Source organism: Arachis hypogaea, chromosome 1 (assembly GCF_003086295.3).
Source record: "Arachis hypogaea cultivar Tifrunner chromosome 1, arahy.Tifrunner.gnm2.J5K5, whole genome shotgun sequence".
Taxonomy (NCBI): domain Eukaryota; kingdom Viridiplantae; phylum Streptophyta; class Magnoliopsida; order Fabales; family Fabaceae; genus Arachis; species Arachis hypogaea.
Genome location: NC_092036.1, coordinates 5,254,556 through 5,274,587, shown reverse-complemented (window position 1 = coordinate 5,274,587; position 20,032 = coordinate 5,254,556). Strand labels below are relative to the sequence as shown.

The window sequence follows — 20,032 nt, the reverse complement described above, 5'->3', positions numbered from 1 at the left end:
TATAAAAAAATATCCAAAAAATCTATTTTTCACTTGTTTAAGCTTATTTACTCTTAAAATATTATTAATAAAAATTCTCTTAAATAAAAAAATTACTAATAACACAAGATCTAATTTTAATTATTTTAAATTGAAGTATAACATAAAAAAATTAAAAACATATCATAAAAGTTATAAAACAACACACTAAAATTCATAAAATATTACTTGGTGAAATAACACATTAAATCAGCAATTCAGCATATTAAAACAAGTGAGAATAATTAAGAAATAGTAACAAGTGAGAATAATTAAGAAATAGTAAGCGAGAAAAATTAGTAAAATATGTTAGAATAATTTAAAAGAAGCAATGTAAATTATTATATACCAATACAAGCACTAGTGAATACTTAAGATGGTTGATGAGGTTGTATTTCATTTTGAATTTTAGAATTTTTAACACTAGTAACTTCAAAAAACTATATTCAATTCAATAACAACAAAATATGTCATAGTATGTCAATGGTTTAAAATAAAAGATAAAAAATGAATAATAAAATATAAATAAATTAATTCATTATATACCTGAATTAATAGCGATATTTTTTTTATTAAACTCAACCAAAATTTTAGTATGTTTCAACCAATTTGGAGTGCAAAACTGCAAATTAAAGCTTTATAGTGGTAGGATTCAAACAACTGCAATAAGAATCAAGAATACGACTTCATGTACTTAAAATTGACTTAAATGCCACAGTAAAAACAAAAATGGCTAATACATCTCTAGTTATCCAAGAGAGAACACAACCCACTTGTGATATTAGTAAGCACTTATTTATTAGCTATTCTAATTTTTAAATAAATGAACAATCCTACAATTAAATAAACCACATCAGTTTATAGTTAAATATTAAAAAATCTCGTCGCAAAGAATTGTACTTTTTTTATTGGATTTATAGAGATTTTGAGAAAAGTAATATTCATAAAAGGAGTTTAGTATCAGGAGAAGAAAATTATACAATAATAAAGATTACATTAGTAAGTTTATGGTGCATCCAAATAAATCCATCAAATTGACTCTCAATGTATAAAGTGGTAAAAATGTTAGAAGGACCACTTCAATTAGTACCATGTCCTCTAAAACCTGTCACGTTTTTTCCTACATGACCTCTCTTACAGTATTCAGCTACATTTCATAATTGTGTATATGAGAAAAATTTAACCGTTGAAGATCTGGATGGTTAGGTTCTCCTAATTAAAAAGTTTGCGTTTATAATTTAACAGGTCTAGAAGTCTTTTCTTAGGATATAAATATATCTTTTTAAAGATTTTTTTTGTTTAATCTGAATATTATTTTAGTGGTTATTATCTTTTTAATATTTTTTTATATTGATGGGTGTTCATTTTTGCTACATTACTAAGCAAATTTTTATTTCTTGTTATTGTTTGGTGACTTAATTTTTTCTTGTACTATTCATTAGTTTGTTTCACTAATTTTTTTTTGTTATTGTTAATCATTGTTGCTCACAAAATTATTTCGATCAACAAGTTGAGGGCTAATAAAAAGTTATGGTACTGCAATTCCAGTGTGATAAAATTACGCAAAAATAAAACAAATGGCAAACTCCTTTCTTAAAAAATTAGGACAAGGAGGATATGGTATTGTATACAAAACAAGTTTAAATGATGGTCATCAAATGGCAATAAAAGTACTTAAGTAGTCAAAAGGACATGTGAAAGAATTTGTAAATAAGATTGTTATTGTTAATAGAACATCTCATGTAAACATTGTTTCACTTTCGTAATTTTGTTATGAAATGAATAAACAGACACTCATTTATGAATTCATGTCTAATGGTTCTTTGGATAAATTCACATATAAGCAGGGATTTTTTCATCTCATTTTTAATTTAAATTGGGGCACACTATATAAGATCACAATTAGTGTTGTTCGGAAATTAGACTACTTACATCAAAGATGTAATACGAGAATTCTACATCTTGATATCTAACCCCAAAATTTTTTCTTGATGAAAACTTTTGTCCAAAAATTACAAAATTTGGATAAGTTAAAATATACAAAAAGAATAAAAGTATTGTGTCTATGTTGAGTATAATAGGGACTCCAAGTTGTATTGCACGAAAAATATTTAGTCAAATATACGGTGAATTTTTTTACAAATCGGATGTGTATAGTTATGGAATGCTTATTCTTAAAATGATTGGAGGAGAAAAGAATTGTGATACTGAAAAATCTCATAGCAGTAAATTGTATTTTTCTAATTGGATTTATCGAAATTTTGAGGAAAGTAATATTCATACAAGGATTTTGTATTAGGAGAACAAGAAAATGATACAATAATGAAAATTACATTGGTGAACTTATGATGCATCCAAATAAATTAATCAAATTGATCATCAATGTGTATAGTTGTAGAAATGTTAAAAAGACCACTTCAATCAGTATTTTATCCTCTATAGCTGGCTATGTCTTTCCCTACAAAACTTCTCTAACAGTATTCAGATGCATATCATAATTGTGTATATGAGACAAATTTAACAACTAAAGAAATGAATGGTTAGGCTCATCTAAGCAAAAAGTATGTGTTTATAATTTAAGAACGCTAAAAATCTTTTCTTTAAATTCAAATATATCTCTTTAAAGAAAAATTTTTCTTATTTAGTTTGAATATTATTTTAGTGGTTATTATTTTTTTAGTTTTTTTATATTAATGAATGTTAATTTGAGCTATATTACTAAACTAATTATTATTTCTTGTTATTGTTTGCTGAGTTAATTATTTTATGTGCTATTCTCTAGTTTGCTTAACCAATTGTTTCTTGTTATTGCCAATTATGGTTGCTCACGGTATTGTTTCAATCGGCAAGTTGAGAAACTAATAAAAAGTTATGGTACTGCAACTCCAGCGAGATATAAGTATGCAAAAGTAAAACAAATAACAAATTCATTTCATGAAAAATAAGCACAAGAAGAATATGGTATTATATACAAAGCAAGTTTAAATAATAATCATCAAGTGACAGTAAAAGTACTTAAGGAGTCAAAAGAAAGTGTGAAAGAATTTGTAAACAAGGTTGTTATTATTTGTAGAACATCTCATGTGAACATTATTAAACTTTCGGAATTTTGTTATAAAATGAATAAACAAGCACTTATTTATAAATTCATGTCTAATAGTTTTTTGGATAAATTCATAAAAAAAGTAGAGATTTTTCCATCTCATTTCTAACTTAGATTGGGACACACTATATCAGATCACAATTAGTGTTGCTGGAGTACTAGACTACTTACATCGAGGATGAAAAATGAGAATTTTGCATCTTGATATAAAATCTCAAAATATTGTTCTTTATGAGAATTTTTGTCCAAAAATTACATATTTTGAATTAGTTAAAATATATAAAAAAATAAAAGTATTGTGTCTATGTTGGGTACAAGAGCGACTCCAAGTTATATTGCATAAGAAATGTTTAGTCGAATATATAGTGGAGTTTCTTACAAATCAGACATGTACAGTTATGGAATGCTAATTCTTGAAATGATTGGAGGAGAAAAGAATTATGATACTTAAAAATCTCATATCAGTGAATTGTACATTTCTGATTAGATTTATAGAGATTTTGAGGAAACTAATATTTATACAAGGAGTTTGATATCAGGAGAAGAAGAAAATGATAAAATAATAAAAATTACATTCTTGAGCTTATGGCGCATCCAAATAAATCCATCAAATTGACCATTAATGTGTAAAGTGGTAGAAATGTTAGAAGAACCACTTCAATCAGTACCTTGTCCTCCGAAGTCTGTCGTGTCTTTCCCTACAAGACCTCTCTAGTAGTATTCAAATGCATCTAATAGTTGTGTATATGAAATAAATTCAGCAATTTAAAAACTGAATGGCTAGGTTTACCTAAGCAAAAAGTGTATGTTTATAATTTAACAACTCTAAAAGCCTTTTCTTTGGATTCAATATATCTCTTTAAAGAAAAATTTTTCTCGTTTAATCTGAATGTTATTTTAATGGTTATTGCTTTTTTTAGTGTTTTTTATTATTGATGAATGTTAATTTTAGCTATATTACCGAGCTAACTATTGTTTCTTGTTATTGCTTGCTGGGTTTATTGTTTCTTGTGTTATTCATTAATTTGCTTAACTAATTGTTTTCTGTTATTGCTAATTATTGTTACTCACAGAATTGTTTTGATCAACAAGTTGATGAGCTAATTAAAAGTTATGGTAGCAAAAAATAATTATGAAGAATAAAGCAAATGATAAACTCATTTCATGAAAAATAAGCATAAGGAGGATATGGAATTGTACATAAAACAAGTTTAAATGATGGTCGTCAAGTGGCCATAAAGGTACTTAAAGAGTCAAAAGGAAGTGTGAAAAAATTTGTAAACGAGGTTGTTACTATTAGTAGAACATTTCATGTGAAAATTGTTTTACTTTTGGGATTTTGTTATGAAATGAATAAACATTCACTCATTCTAAATTCATGTCTAATGGTTATTTTGATAAATTTACAAATAAATAGAGATCTTTTCATTCGTTTTCTAATTTAGATTGGGGCACACTATATCAGATTACAATTATTAGTGTTGCTCGAGGATTAGACTACATACATTGAGGATGTAATACGAGAATTTTGCATCTTGATATTAAATCCCAAAATATTCCTATTGATGAAAATTTTTGTCCAAAAATTGCATATTTTGGATTAGCTAAAATATACAAAAAGAATAAAAGTGTTGTGTCTATGTTGGGTACAAGAGAGACTCCAAGTTTTATTGCACCATAAATGTTTAGTCGAAGGTATGGTGGATCTTCTCACAAATCGGACATGTATAGTTATGGAATGCTAATTCTTGAAATGATTGGAGGATAAAAGAATTATGATATTGAAAATTTTCATAGTAGTGAATTGTACTTTTTTTTATTGGATTTATAGGGATTTTGAGATAAGTAATATTTATATAAGAAGTTTGGTATCAGGAGAAAAATAAAATGATACAGTAATGAAGATTACATTAGTGTGCTTATAATGCATCCAAATAAATCTATCAAATTGACCATCAATGTGTAAAGTGGTAGAAATGTTAGAAGGACCACTTCAATCAGTACCTTGTTCTCCAAAACCTGTCATGTCTTCTCCTACAAGAATTTTCGTACAATATTAAGATGCATCTCATAGTTGTGTATATGAGACAAATTTAACAACTGAAAAACTGAATGGTTAAGTTCACCTAAACAAAAAATGTGTTTATAATTTAACAACTCTAAAAGTCCTTTCTTAGAATTTAAATATATCTCTTTAAAGAAAATTTTTTTCGTTTAATATGAATATTGTTTTAGTATTTTTTTTATATTGATGGATGTTAATTTTAGCTATATTACAGAGCTAATTATTGTTTCTTTTTATTGCTTGTTGAGTTAATTGTTTCTTGTGCTATTCCTTAATTTACTTAATTAATTATTTTTTTATTACTAATGATTGTTGCATACGGACTTTTTTCGATCAGCAAGTTGAGGAGCTAATAAAAACTTATGGTACTGCAACTCCGACGAGATTTAATTATGCAAAAGTAAAATAAATGACAAACTCATTTTAGAAAAAATTAGACAAAGAGTATATGGTATAGAATACAAAGCAAGTTTAATGATGGTCGTCAAGTGGCAGTAAAGATACTTAAGAAGTCAAAATGAAGTGTGGAAGAATTCGTAAACGAGGTTGTTATTATTAGTAAACCATCTCATGAAATATTCATTCACTTTTGAGATTTTGTTATGAAATGAATAAACATGCACTCATTTATGAATTTATGCCTAATAATTTTTTTGGATAAATTCACATATAAGCAGGGATCTTTCCATCTCATTTCCAATTTAGATTGAGGCACACTATATCAGATCACAATTAGTATTGTTCGAGGATTAGACTACTTACATCGAGACTATAATATGAGAAATTTACATCTTCATATCAAATCATAAATATTCCTCTTGATGAGAACTTTTGGCCAAAAATTACAGATCTTGGATTATCTAAAATATAAAAAAAGAATGAAAATATTGTGTCTATGTTGGGTATAAGAAAGACTCAAAGTTATATTATACGAGAAATATTTAGATGAATATATGGTAGAATTTCTCACAAATCGGACATGTATAATTATGGAATGCTAATTCTTGAAATGATTGAAGGAAAAAATTGATACTGAAAAATCTCATAGCCGTGAATTGTAGTTTTTTTATTGAATTTATAGGGATTTTGAGAAAAATAATATTCATACAAGGAGTTTGGTATCAGGAGAAGAAGAAAATTATTTTAGTGGTTATTATTTTCTTTAGTATTTTTTTATATTGATGGATGTTAATTTTAGTTATATTATCAAACTAATTATTGTTTACTGTTATTGCTTGCTGAGTTAATTATTTCTTGTTATTGCTAATGATAGTTGCTCACGGAAGTGTTTCAATTGGCATGTTGAGGAGCTAATAAAAAGTTATAGCACTGCAACTCCATCGAGATATAATTATGCAGAAGCAAAAATATGACAAACTCATTTCATGAAAAATTAGGACAAGAATGATATGGTATTATATACAAAGCAAGTTTAAACGATAGTTGTCAAGTGGCAGTAATAGTACTTAAGGAGTCAAAATGAAGTGTGAAAGAATTTGTAAACGAGATTATTATTAGTAGAATATCTCATCTGAATATTATTTTAGTTTTGAGATTTTGTTATGCAGTGAATAAACAAGTACATATTTATGAATTTATGTCTAATGGTTGTTTGGATAAATTCACATATAAGTAAGGATCTTTTCATCTATTTTCTAATTTAGATTGGAGCACACTATATCATATCACAATTATTAGTGCTAGACTACTTACATCGAAGATGTAATACGAAAATTTTGCATCTTGATATCAAACCCCAAAATATTTCTATTGATGAGAACTTTTGTCCAAAAAAGTTGGAGATTCTAAATTAGCTAAAATATACAAGAAGATTGAAAATATTGTGTCTATGTTGAGTACAAGAGAGACTCTAGGTTATATTGCATTAGAAATGTTTGGTCGAATGTATGGTGGAGCTTCTCACAAATCAGACGTGTATAGTTATGGAATACTAATTCTTGAAATGATTAGAGAAAAAATGAATTATGATACTGAATAATCTCATAGTAGTGAATTGTACTTTTTTATTGGATTTATAAAGATTTTGAGATAAGTAATATTCATACAAGGAGTTTGGTATTACGAGAAGAATAAAATAACACAATAATGAAGATTACATTGGTGTGCTTATGGTACATCCAAATAAATTCATCAAATTGACCATCAATCTATAAAGTGGTAGAAATGTTAGAAGAAATACTTCAATTAGTACATTTTCCTTTAAAACCTATTATGTCTTTTCCTACAAGACTTTTCTTACAGTATTCATATGCATCTTATAGTTGTGTATATGAAACAAATTCAACAATTGAAGAACTGAATGGTTAGGTTCATCTAAACAGAAAGTATGTGTTTATAATTTAATAACTCTAAAAATCTATTATTAGGATTTAAATATATCTCTTTAAATAAAATATTTTTCTCGTTTAATATGAATGTTACTTTAGTGGTTATTGTTTTTTTTAGTATTTTTTTATATTGATGGATGTTAATTTTTGCTAATATTTTCGAGCTAATTATTATTTTTTGATATCCCTTGCCGAATTTATTTCATGTGCTATTCCTTAGTTTTCTTAACTAATTGTTTTTTTTTTATTGCTAATGATTGTTGCTTATGGAATTACTTCGATCAACAAGTTGATGAGTTAATAAAAAGTTATGGTACTGCAACTCCAACTAGATATAATGTAGAAGTAAAACAAATGACAAATTCATTTAAAAAAAATTAGGACAAGGAGTATATGGTATTGTATACAAAGCAAGTTTAAATCATGGTCGTCAAGTGACAATAAAGATACTTAAAAAGTCAAAATAAAGTGTGGAAGAATGTATAAATGGAATTATTATTAATAGAACATCTCATGTAAACATTGTTTCACTTTTGGGATTTTATTATAAAATGAATAAATAGGCATTCATTTATGAATTCATGTCTAATGATTCTTTGGATAAATTCACATATAAGCAGGGATCTTTTCATCTCATTTCTAATTTAGATTAGGTACACTATATCAAATCATAATTAGTGTTGTTCGAGAATTAGACTACTTATATCGAGGATGTAATACTAGAATTTTTCATCTATATATAAAGCCCAAAATAATTCTCTTGATGAGAACTTTTGCCCAAAAATTGCAGATTTAAGATTAGCTAAAATATACAAAAAGAATGAAAATATTGTGTCTATGTTGGGTACAAGAGAGACTCCACGTTATATTACAAAAAAAATGTTTAGTTGAATATATGGTGGAGTTTCTCGCAAATCAGACATGTACAGTTATGGAATGTTAATTCTTGAAATGATTGGAGAAAAATATTATAATACTAAAAAATCTCATTGTAGTTAATTGTACTATCTTGGTTGGATTTATAGAAATTTTGAGAAAAGTAATTTTAATACAAAGAGTTTGGTATCAGGAGAAGCAGAAAATTATTTTAGTAGATATTGTTTTGTTTGGTGTTTTTTTATATTGATGGATGTTAATTTTAACTATATTACCAATCTAATTATTGTTTCTTGTTATTGCTTGCTGAGTTAATTGTTTCTTGTGATATTCCTTAGTTTGCTTAACTAATTGTTTCTGGTTATTGTTAATGATTGTTGCTCACGGAAGTGTTTCTATAGTCAAGTTGAGGAGCTAATAAAAAGTTATGATACTGCAACTCTACCGAGATATAATTATACTGAAGCAAAAAAATGACAATCATTTCATGAAAAATTAAGACAAGGAGGATATGATATTATATACAAAGCAAGTTTAAATGATGGTCATCAATTGACAGTAAAGTTACATAATGAGTTAAAATGAAGTGTGGAAGAATTTGTAAACGAGGTTGTTATTATTAGTAAAACATATCATATGAACATTGTTTCAGTTTTGGAATTTTGTTATGAAATGAATAAACAAGCACTCAATTCTAAATTCATGTCTAATGATTCTTTGCATAAATTTACATATAAACAGAGATCTTCCTATCTCATTTCTAATTTAGATTGGAGCACACTATATCAGATCACAATTACTGTTGCTCTCAAGGATTAGACTACTCACATCGAAAATATAATACGAGAATTTTACATCTTGATATTAAACCCCAAAATATTCCTCTTGATGAGAACTTTTGTCCAAAAATTACAGATTTTGGATTAGCTAAAATATACAAAAAGAATGAAAGTATTGTGTCTATGTTGGGTGCAAGAAAGATTCCAGAGTATATTGCCCCAAAAATGATTAGTCAAATTTATGGTGGAGTTTCTCACAAATCGGATATGCACAGTTATAGAATGTTAATTCTTAAAATGATTGAAGAAAAAAAAGAATTATGATACTGACAAATCTCATGGCAGTGAATTGTACTTTCCTGATTGGATTTATAGGAATTTTGAGAAAAGTAATATTCACACAAGGAGTTTGGTATCAGGAGAATAAGAAAATGATACAATAAGATTACATTGGTGATCTTATGGTGCATCCAAATAAATCTATCAAATTGACCATTAATGTGTAAAGTGGAAGAAATGTTAGAAGAACCATTTCAATATGTACCTTATCTTCCAAAACCTATCATCTATTCTCCTACAAGACCCCTCTTACAGTATTCAGATGCAACTCATAATTATATATATGAGACAAATTCAATAATTGAAGAATTGAATGGTTATATTCACCTAAGTAAAAAGTATGTGTTAATTTATCAGCTCTGAATTTTTTTTTTTAGGATTCAAACATGTCTCTTTAAAGAAAAATCTTTTTCGTTTAATCTGAATGATATTTTAGTAGTTTTTTTTGTATTTTTTTTATATTGATGGGTGTTAATTTTAGCTATCTTATCGCACTAATTATTATTTCTTGTTATTGCTTGCGAAGTTAATTCTAGCATGTGGTAATTCTTAGTTTGTTTAACTAATTGTTTCTTGTTGTTGCTAATTATTGTTGCTTACGAAAGTGTTTCGATTGGCAAATTGAGAAGTTAATAAAAAATTATGGTACTCTAATTCTAGTGAGATATAATTGTGCAGAAGTAAAATAAATGACAAACTCATTTCATTAAAAATTAGGATAAAGAGGATATGGTATTTTGTACAAAGTAAGTTTAAACGATGGTCATCAAGTGGCAGTAAAGGTACTTAAGGAGTCAAAAGAATATATGAAAGAATTTGTAAATGAGGTTGTTATTATTAGTAGAATATCTTATGTGAACATTGTTTCACTTTTCGAATTTTGTTATGAAATGAATAATAAGGCAATCATTTATGAATTCATGTCTAATGGTTCTTTGGATAAATTTGCATATAAGCAAGGATCTTTTCATCTCATTTCTAATTTAGATTGGGACACACTATATCATATCACAATTAGTGTTGGTCGAGGATTAGACTACTTACATCGATGTTGTAATACGAGAATTTTGTAACTTGATATCAAACTCCAAAATATTCTTCTTGATAAAAATTTTTGTCCAAAAATTACAGATTTTGAATTAGTTAAAATATACAAAAAGAATAAAAGTATTGTGTCTATGTTGGGTACAAGATGGATTCCAGGTTATATTACACGAGAAATGTTTAGTAGAATGTACGGTGGAATTTCTCACAAAACGGATGTGTAAAGTTATGAAATGCTAATTCATGAAAAGATGGGAGGAAAAAAGAATTATGATACTGAAAAATCTCATAGCAGTGAATTGTATTATCTTGATTGGAATTATAAGAATTTTGAGAAAAGTAATATTCATACAAGGATTTGGTATCAAGAGAAGAAAAAAAATGATACAATAATAAAGATTACACCGGTGAACTTGTGGTGCATCTAAATAAATCCATCAAATTGATCATCAATGTGTAAAGTGATAGAAATATTTGAAAGACGAGTTCAACGAGTACTTTTTTCTCCAAAGCCTGCCATATCTTCTCCTACAAGACCTCTTTAACAGTATTCAGATGCATCACATAATTGTGTATATGAGATAAATTCAACAATTAAAAACTGAAGGATTAGGTTCGTCTAAGCAGAAAGTATGTATTTATAATTTAACAACTCTAAAAATCTTTTTTTAGGATTCAAATATATCTCATTAAAAAAATTTTCTCCTTTAATGTGGATGTTATTTTAGTGGTTATTGTTTTTGTATATTGATAGATGTTAATTTTAGTTATATTACCGAGCTAATTATTTTTTTGATATAACTTGCTGAGTTAATTATTTCTTGTGTTATTCCTTATTTGCTTAACTAATTATTTGTTGTTATCGTTAGCTATCATTGCTCACGGAATTGTTTTGATCGGTAAGTTGAGGAGCTAATATAAAGTTATGGTACTGCAACTCCAGTGAGATATAATTATACAAAAGTATAATAAATGACATACTCATTTCATGAAAAATTAGGACAAGGTAGATATGATGTTGTATGCAAAGCAAGTTTAAATGATGGTCGTCAAGTGACAGTAAAGGTGGTTAAGGAGACAAAAGGAAGTGTGAAAGAATTTGTAAACAAAGTTGTTATTATGAATAAAACATCTCATGTGAACATTATTGTTTCACTTTTGGGATTTTGTTATAAAATGAATAAACAGACACTTATTTATGAATTCATGTCTAATGGTTCTTTGAATAAATTTACATATAAACAGGGATATTCTCATCTCATTTCTAATTTAGATTAGGGCACACTATATCATATCACAATTAGTATTACTCGAAGATTAGACTACTTACATCGAGTATGTAATATGAGAATTTTTATCTGGATATCAAATCCCAAAATATTCTTCTTGATGAGAACTTTTATCAAAAGATTACAGATTTTGGATTAGTTATATAATTAAAAAAGAATGAAAGTATTTTATTTATATTAAGTACAAGAAGGATTCTAGGTTATATTGAACAAAAAATGTTTAGTCGAATGTGTGGTGGAGTTTCTTACAATTCAAATGTGTACTGTTATAGAATGCTAATTCTTGAAATGATTGGAGAAAAAAGGAATTATAATACTGAAAAATTTCATAGCAGTGAATTGTACTTTTCTAATTGGATTTATAGGAATTTTGAGAAAAGTAATATTTATAAAAGGAGTTTGGTATCAGGAGCAGAAGAAAATGATACAATAATAAAAATTACATTAGTGAGCTTATAGTGCATTCAAATAAAATCCATCAAATTGACCATTAATGTGTAAAGTGGTAGAAATGTTAGAAGGATTACTTTAATCTTTTCCTATAAGACCTCTCTTAGAGTATTAAGACGCATCTCATAGTTGTGTATATTAAATAGATTCAATAATTGAAGAACTGAATAGTTAGATTCTCTTAAACAGAAAATACGCGTTTACAATTTATCAATTTTAGAAGTCTTTTCTTTGGATTCAATTATATTTATCTAAAGAAAATTTTTTCACGTGTTTAGTCTGAGTAGCTATTGTTTTTTTAGTGTTTTTTCAACCATTTTTCTCTTCCACTATTCACACTGCTGTTCAACTTGACACTCCTCTTCCTTCGCGGTTCAGCCCAATGTGCCCCGTGGTTTCTAATTGGATTTATAGCAATTTTGAGAAAAGTAATATTTATAAAAGGAGTTTGGTATCAGGAGAAGAAAAAAATAATACAATAATAAAGATTACATTAATGAGCTTATAGTGCATTCAAATAAAATCCATCAAATTGACCATTAATGTGTAAAGTAGTAGAAATGTTAAAAAGATTACTTTAATCTTTTTCTATAAAACATCTCTTAGAATATTAAGACGCATAGTTGTGTATATTAAATAGATTCAATAATTTTAGAAGCTTTTTTTTAGATTTAATTATATTTATTTAAAAAATTTTTTTTCTCTTTGCTATTGTTTTTTTAGTGTTTTTTCAACTATTTTTTTCTTCCGCCATTCACACTGCAGCCCAACGTGCCCCGTGGCTCCGCCCTCCTCGGCAGTTCTCCCTCGCCAGCTGTTTTGCGCAGCTGCTGTCCAAATTACCCAAACTACCCTTGACGGTTAGGAAGAGTTCCCTCCACGCGTTGCCCAAAATAGTGATGGCGGGAACTTAATTTCTTAATTTATTTAATTACAATCAGATCCCGCCAATCCCTTCACAGAACCTTACGCTATATAAACCCCTTTCCCTCCCTCTCTCTCATTCCCTCGTTCGTTCTGTTTTTCCCACCAATTTTCCCGAGAAACCCAAAACCATAACCCTACCGAGACAAAGCAAGAAAACCTCTAAAACCCCCCATTTTCAAGATGCTAGAACTCCGTTTAGTGCAAGGTTCGCTGCTGAAGAAGGTTGTAGACGCAATCAAGGAGCTCGTGAACGATGCGAACTTCGATTGCTCCGCGACTGGGTTTTCACTCCAGGCCATGGACTCGAGCCACGTTGCACTCGTGGCGCTCCTACTGCGGTCCGAAGGGTTCGAGCACTACCGGTGCGACCGCAACATCTCGATGGGGATGAGTCTCAACAACATGGCCAAGATGCTACGGTGCGCTGGAAATGATGACATCATCACCCTCAAAGGCGATGACGGCAGCGACACCGTCACTTTCATGTTCGAGAGCCCAAGTACTATTCATTTGCCCAAGAAATCTTGATTTCAATTTTTCATTTTAGTTTTGTTCGATTATTTCTAGGGTTTTAGATCTGTATGGTTCATTTTCCTATTTCTGTTTGATCTTTAGTTGCTAATTTTGATATGGTATTATTTTAGTTCTTTAACCTTTTTATTGACGTTTAGGATTCTTTCTTGCTAGAAAACTGTACTGGAAAGGGAAGACCTATTACATTGTTTTGTGTGTTTGAAAGTTTAGTATTCTGCAAGGGGATAAGAGGCATGATCTTGATTCTGTATTTGATATAATTTCAGTTGTTAATGAATTGGTACAAAATTTAGTGTTAGGTGTTTGGATTTTTAGGATTGTAAAAATTTATATGCAGGAATTTGGCTTTAGTGTTTAATTTTAATCAAGATAGTGTTCAATTGTGTATTGTTCATGTATTGGAATCTGTTTCTGGTAGTGTAGTGCAGCTGTTACTGTTACATTTTGGTTCAAGATCTGAATATGAAGTTTTGGATATTGAAAAGATTTGTAGTCTGACTCTTTTTTTTCTTTTTTTTTTTTGTCTTGAAGCACAAGATAAAATTTCTGATTTTGAGATGAAGTTAATGGATATTGACAGTGAGCACCTTGGAATTCCTGAGGCAGAGTACCAGGCCATTGTTAGAATGCCGTCTACTGAGTTTGCTAAGATTTGCAAAGATCTTAGCAGTATTGGTGACACTGGTAATTTGCTTTTCTCTGAATTTTCAGGAGTTTTATGGTACTATCTGCTTTCTTTTGGAAGTTGATAGTTTAGCTGATACAATTTGTTCATTTTGTGATGAATGTTGTAGTTGTCATTTCCGTTACTAAGGAAGGTGTAAAGTTTTCCACGAGAGGTGATATTGGATCTGCAAACATAGTCTGCAGGCAGAACACTTCTGTGGACAAGGTATCGGAGCTTTATTTATTTTTTGTAATCTTAACTTCATTGTTTGTACAATTTATTCTCTTATAATTTGAAATACATACTGATTGATGGTTTTACATGGTATTTGGTTGATATTGCAGCCTGAAGAAGCCACTACTGTAGAGATGAATGAGCCTGTGTCCTTGACATTTGCATTGCGGTACATGAACTCCTTTACAAAGGCAACACCATTGTCTAACCGAGTTGCCATCAGTCTTTCAAATGAGCTTCCAGTTGTGGTTGAATACAAGATTGCTGAGATGGGTTACGTCCGCTTCTATTTGGCTCCCAAGATAGAAGAGGAAGAAGAGGAGACAAAACCTGAAGTTTAGGTGTTGGATTGACTCTATTGGGTCTTCAATTTGTTTGTAGTAACATGCCTTGATGCATCTTGTTGAAGATACTTTTACACTTTGGCAAACGGATTGGAAAATTTTATTAGATAGTAGTCCCCCCCTAAATCCTTTCTGTTACTTAGAACAGTGATCAACAAATGAATGTGTATATTTCATGCTGCGTTTGTTTTCATTAGAAGTTTATGAATTGTCACAAGCACGAAACTTAATATCAACACGATACAACTGTTACAACAATATCCTGGACTACATTATCTTTCTGATGATTTTTTAAAGTTTCTTATGAAAAAAGCAGAACAAAAGCAGGCATTGGTGATTGAAATCTGCTACTCTATATATTAAAATTGGGGCGCGAGTTTATTTAATGTACGCAAAAATTCAGCTTCCATTAATAGCAAGATCAAAATGCTCTACAAAACTTAAGGAATCAAGGCAAATGTTACATAGTAAAGGTCCAAATTCTTAAAAAGGTAAAAGCAAAGTTCTACTAAATTTCCAATTATACTCTAGCATATTTGGTCAACAATATGGGTTGATGGATGTTTACTATAGTGTACATTTCCTTACAGCTTAATGAATCACGGGTAAATTCTAAAAGAATGATGTAATGAAACATTTACAATGGTTAAGCGTGGGAACCGGGAAGAGGCATTCTTGGTCTAATATGGCAAAATTTACGGCGTTGGTAGAGGCTATCTTGGTCTAATGCGACAAAATTTAGGGTAATAAAATCAAGAAACTCATTTACTCCGTTTCTTGGCTTCACTATATAGGATGACACCAAAAACTGTTAGAGAATATCCAAGCATTCCTGTAACTGATACAGGGTTTCGGAATATCAAAATGGAGATCACAACTGCCACAGCACCTTTTGCATTTCCTAGGACCTGTCAAAGTCACGATGATCACATTAGATTGGAATATCAGAACTTTTTATTTGTAATAAAAATTCTTCCCATTGAGAAAGTCCCTAATATTACCTGAAGTGTCAAGGCACTTGTGTGCTTTGTGACCAAGAAATTGGTCAGATTGACAAAATATGCCAATGCTGAATTGAAGATAAGTAACCACAGAATACTTGGATCTTCTCTGGCAAGTGAAATTGTAATTCCAACTACATCATCCTCCATTATAATTGAAGCTGGAAGAAGGAACGCCACAGCCACCGGTGCCATGTACATAAGAAGGTTCATCGAATTAAGCTTTTCGCTGTGAAATCAACCAAAATATTTCAGTACTAGCCTTGCCAAATGTTATGGATGTTACTAATTCAATCAAAGTAATGCATGCCATGTTACTAATTCATACAGCTGTACTTTTTAGCACTTAAACTTGTATAATGCAATGAAGATCGAACCCTGATCTTTTATGTTGTGTGCCTTGGTATTTGGCAACCCAAAATTAGGACAAAATGGATAAGTCTTTTTTTTTTTTTTTTTAATAGAGACACATAAATGGTTTTATAAATGGAAAATCACAGATGAATAATATAGAAATAGGAAAGTTTTGAGGTCATTACCCATCTGAAGTCAACAAGATTCCTTGAAGAACTGTTTTGAGTGCCCTTGCCGCTGTGGCACTGATGCACATTATGAATCCAAAGAGATGAAAACTTGGCTCTCCCTTCATCCATGTAAGAGACAAAAATATTAGTATGAATATAATAACATATTAAACATAACATAACAAATGGCTAATGATGCAATTATGCTTAATTTAAAGGCCAAAACTATTTCAAAATATACTTATATTGAAACAAATGTTTATATATGATTTCATGAACACATATTTTATTTTAATTATTATGTATTATTTATATGTATTAATTTAAATATATATTAAAATAAGGTGATTAGTTCTATAAAAATATCTTTATATAAAGATGATAAATGGTTTGACATATTTAACTGAACATTATTAAGATTAATACTCACGTACATTTATCTTTATATGAAGTTGATAGTCGAAAACTGTCAGATAATTTAACAAATTTTAATAAATTATCATCTGACTGTTCTCGACTGTCAATTTCATATACTCGCCCAAAATTAATAACAGAAAAAGAGTAATATATAATACCCCACTAGCAATCATAACACCAGTAACGACAGGAACAAGAGTGATGTAGGTGATCCAACCCTCCCGCCGGAGAGTCATAAAATAGGCGAAAACCGCCGTAAAGAACGGCGTGGTTGCGCCGACGGCCTGGTTGAAGGAAACAGGAAGGTAGCGAAGAGATATGTTCCCTCCAACAACAGACAAACAAAATATGAGTCCCAAGGAAGATATCTTCATGAACTGCACCCTTGACCTAATCGTTTGCATTGGCACCATCTTCATCCATGAAATTGCCACGTAGCTGAGGATGGAACACGCCATCATGTGACACAGTGTGAGAAAGATTGGGTACCTGAATCCATAGTTGCTTAACAGGTACTTGTTCAGCAACAACACTCCAATGTTTGAAGCATACCAGAATGCTATCAAACCGAACGTGAATACCTTCCCTGTAATCTTCATTGTGTGTTTTTTTTTATTCTTTTGTTCTTAAATAAAAAACTATTATTTGTTTGTTGCTTTTTGGTGTTTTTTTTCTCCTCCTTGTTTTGGAGGATAATGGGGTGGAAAGTTTTTGAGAGAAGCTTCAACAGGTGAAGGGTTTTTGCTACTATTTTAATTTATGTTTTGCAAGTTTGAGCTTTGAGGAATGAGGAAATAGGTTTAGGTTTTGGTTTTGGTTTTGGAGAAAACGAATGATGCAGAGTGAGAAGCTCTGTGGCGGTGAAAGTGTTTGGAGGAAGGAATTGTTGTTATTGTTGCTTAGGTTGGTGCTAAAAACATGAGGGGATAATATCTATCTTACTATTATTGAAACCAAATCTAATCTAATCTAACCGTTTTGATTTTCTTAATGTTTTTGGCGGTTAATATTAGCTTGCAGATATCTTCAATTTTAAAAGTTAAATATCAGAATCTAATTTTGATCTAACGAATATAAATATGATCTATTCTATATTTCTACTCTTGATCTTTGTAGATTTAGATAAAAAATTAATTTTAAGATGATAATCTATGTATGTTTTATTAATAATTTCTACTAGTTAGGTGGTGTTAGTGTCCAATTCGAAATTAATTTTTATTTTTATAAAAACAATATTAAGGAAAACAGAGAGGATTTAATTTGAATATTGCTAACAAATTAACAATGTCATATTTTTGTAGTTTTTTATTAAAATAATAAATTAAAATGTCAATATTACAAATTAAAATGTATAAAATTAGTAAATTGTTAAATTATACATGGTGTACTAAATGTTATAAAGAAGTATAGTAAGAGTCTCCATAATCATATGCATATCTTCCTCGTCATTGTTTTTCTCTTGAGTTGGTGGTACCAGTGTAGAAGATAATGATGAGTCACCACCAGCAGATCGGACACCAGTTATGTAAAATGCTACGGATACGGAACACGATACGGGATACGTTGACACGCAAATTTTAAAATTTTATATATAATATGGAGACACGTATACATATAAAATATAAAATATGTTTTAGATAAATCATAATGATATTTTCATATTTTATTGATATTAAAATATAAATTAATTTTTTAAATTATTTTTAATCTCTTATTTTAATTATATTAAGTATTTAAAATATTTTTTGTTTTAATAAATAATAATATATACTATATCTAGAATTAATTTAAGAATATATATTAAGAATAAGACCGGACACGCTCACACGTGATGGTATTTAGGTGTATCCAAGTGTGTCCGAAAATTTTTTTTATTGAGACACGATTTGGACACAGACACGTGTGTTGAACGAGTGTCGATGAGTATTGTGTCCAAAATGTGTCCGACACGCAGATACGACAACTTAGCAAAGTGTCCATACTTCATAGGTAAAATGTGAAATCTTCTCAACTTTGTAAAAAGAGAAAGTTTAGAGAGTAGCAAATTTTGTTATTTTTAGTCATCAATTAGTCATTAATAATATTTTTAATAGTATAAAATTATATCTAATAATATAAAATTATTCAATTTTTTTAATAGTTAATTATTGGCAAGAATTTAATAAAAATACTGTCCCCTATCACTCCTCTTGTATAAATGTTGACCTTGATCATGTAGGTTATGTAAGTTTTGTGTGTGGTTGTAAATCCGTTCACATAATTCCGTGATGGTCTCTTAAAAAGGTGGACATGCATTGATAATTGTGAAGGATGCTGCCACAGGAATCAACTCGAGCGATGGCAAAAAATTTTATAAATACGGTATTTTTATGGCTTTTTAATAGGGCTGCAATATATCCTACTCGGCCCAATCCGCCTTCGAATAGGATAGGGCGATAGGCTATCCAATTTATTGTAGGTAGATTAAAAATCAGTCCAAATATATTTGTAGATAGGATACGGATTTGGAGTATACCATATTCTATTCTATTTGTATCTCATATATAACATATATTTTATAAAAATTAGGTATATAATAAAGGAAGTGAGAGTTAAATCCACAACATTTCTCATGTAATGATTTATAATAAGTGAGCAAACATAAGAATTTTTTAAAGATTTTATTATTTTTAATTTTAATTTAAATTTAGTTTTTTATTTTATTAATATGTATGAAATTTGGAATGATTGAATTTTATATTTGTTTTGAAAAAATTTGATATTTCTGCGGATAGAATAGGATAGAGTAGAGTTTAGAATTTTAGAGTGCGAGTATAATTAAAGTCGAGAGATTCTCAACCCAAAATTTTCAACACAGATAGGATTAGCTAGCCGTACTTTCTAAGAATCTCCAGCCAAACCACAATCCACTTGCACAGAATTGTTAGATTCGTGCCTTTCCTACATTCTGTTAGGATTGGTAGATTATAACCTCTAAGTTTTGGGAATACTTGTCCTATAAAAAAAATATTATTTGAAATTTGTTTCAAAAGGTCGAGATTACATGTAACAGTTCGGAGCACTCAACTACCCA

At 29.2% G+C, this 20,032-nt stretch overlaps 2 protein-coding genes across 2 annotated transcripts; one reads left to right on the top strand and one right to left on the bottom strand.

The window, feature by feature from the left end:
• The first annotated feature begins 13,018 nt into the window (after nt 1-13,018).
• LOC112791802 (proliferating cell nuclear antigen) lies at nt 13,019-15,275 on the top strand. Its single transcript, XM_025834772.3, has 4 exons — nt 13,019-13,737; nt 14,304-14,456; nt 14,567-14,664; nt 14,784-15,275. Exons 1-4 carry the CDS (start codon nt 13,419-13,421, stop codon nt 15,012-15,014), a joined length of 801 nt encoding a protein of 266 aa, XP_025690557.1. The 5' UTR covers nt 13,019-13,418; the 3' UTR covers nt 15,015-15,275.
• A 119-nt stretch (nt 15,276-15,394) lies between these two features.
• Nucleotides 15,395-17,865, bottom strand: LOC112798425 (probable sugar phosphate/phosphate translocator At3g11320). Its single transcript, XM_025841657.3, has 4 exons — nt 17,118-17,865; nt 16,558-16,661; nt 16,019-16,247; nt 15,395-15,925 (listed from the first exon to the last, which is right to left on the bottom strand). Exons 1-4 carry the CDS (start codon nt 17,556-17,558, stop codon nt 15,779-15,781), a joined length of 921 nt encoding a protein of 306 aa, XP_025697442.1. The 5' UTR covers nt 17,559-17,865; the 3' UTR covers nt 15,395-15,778.
• Nucleotides 17,866-20,032: the final 2,167 nt, after the last annotated feature.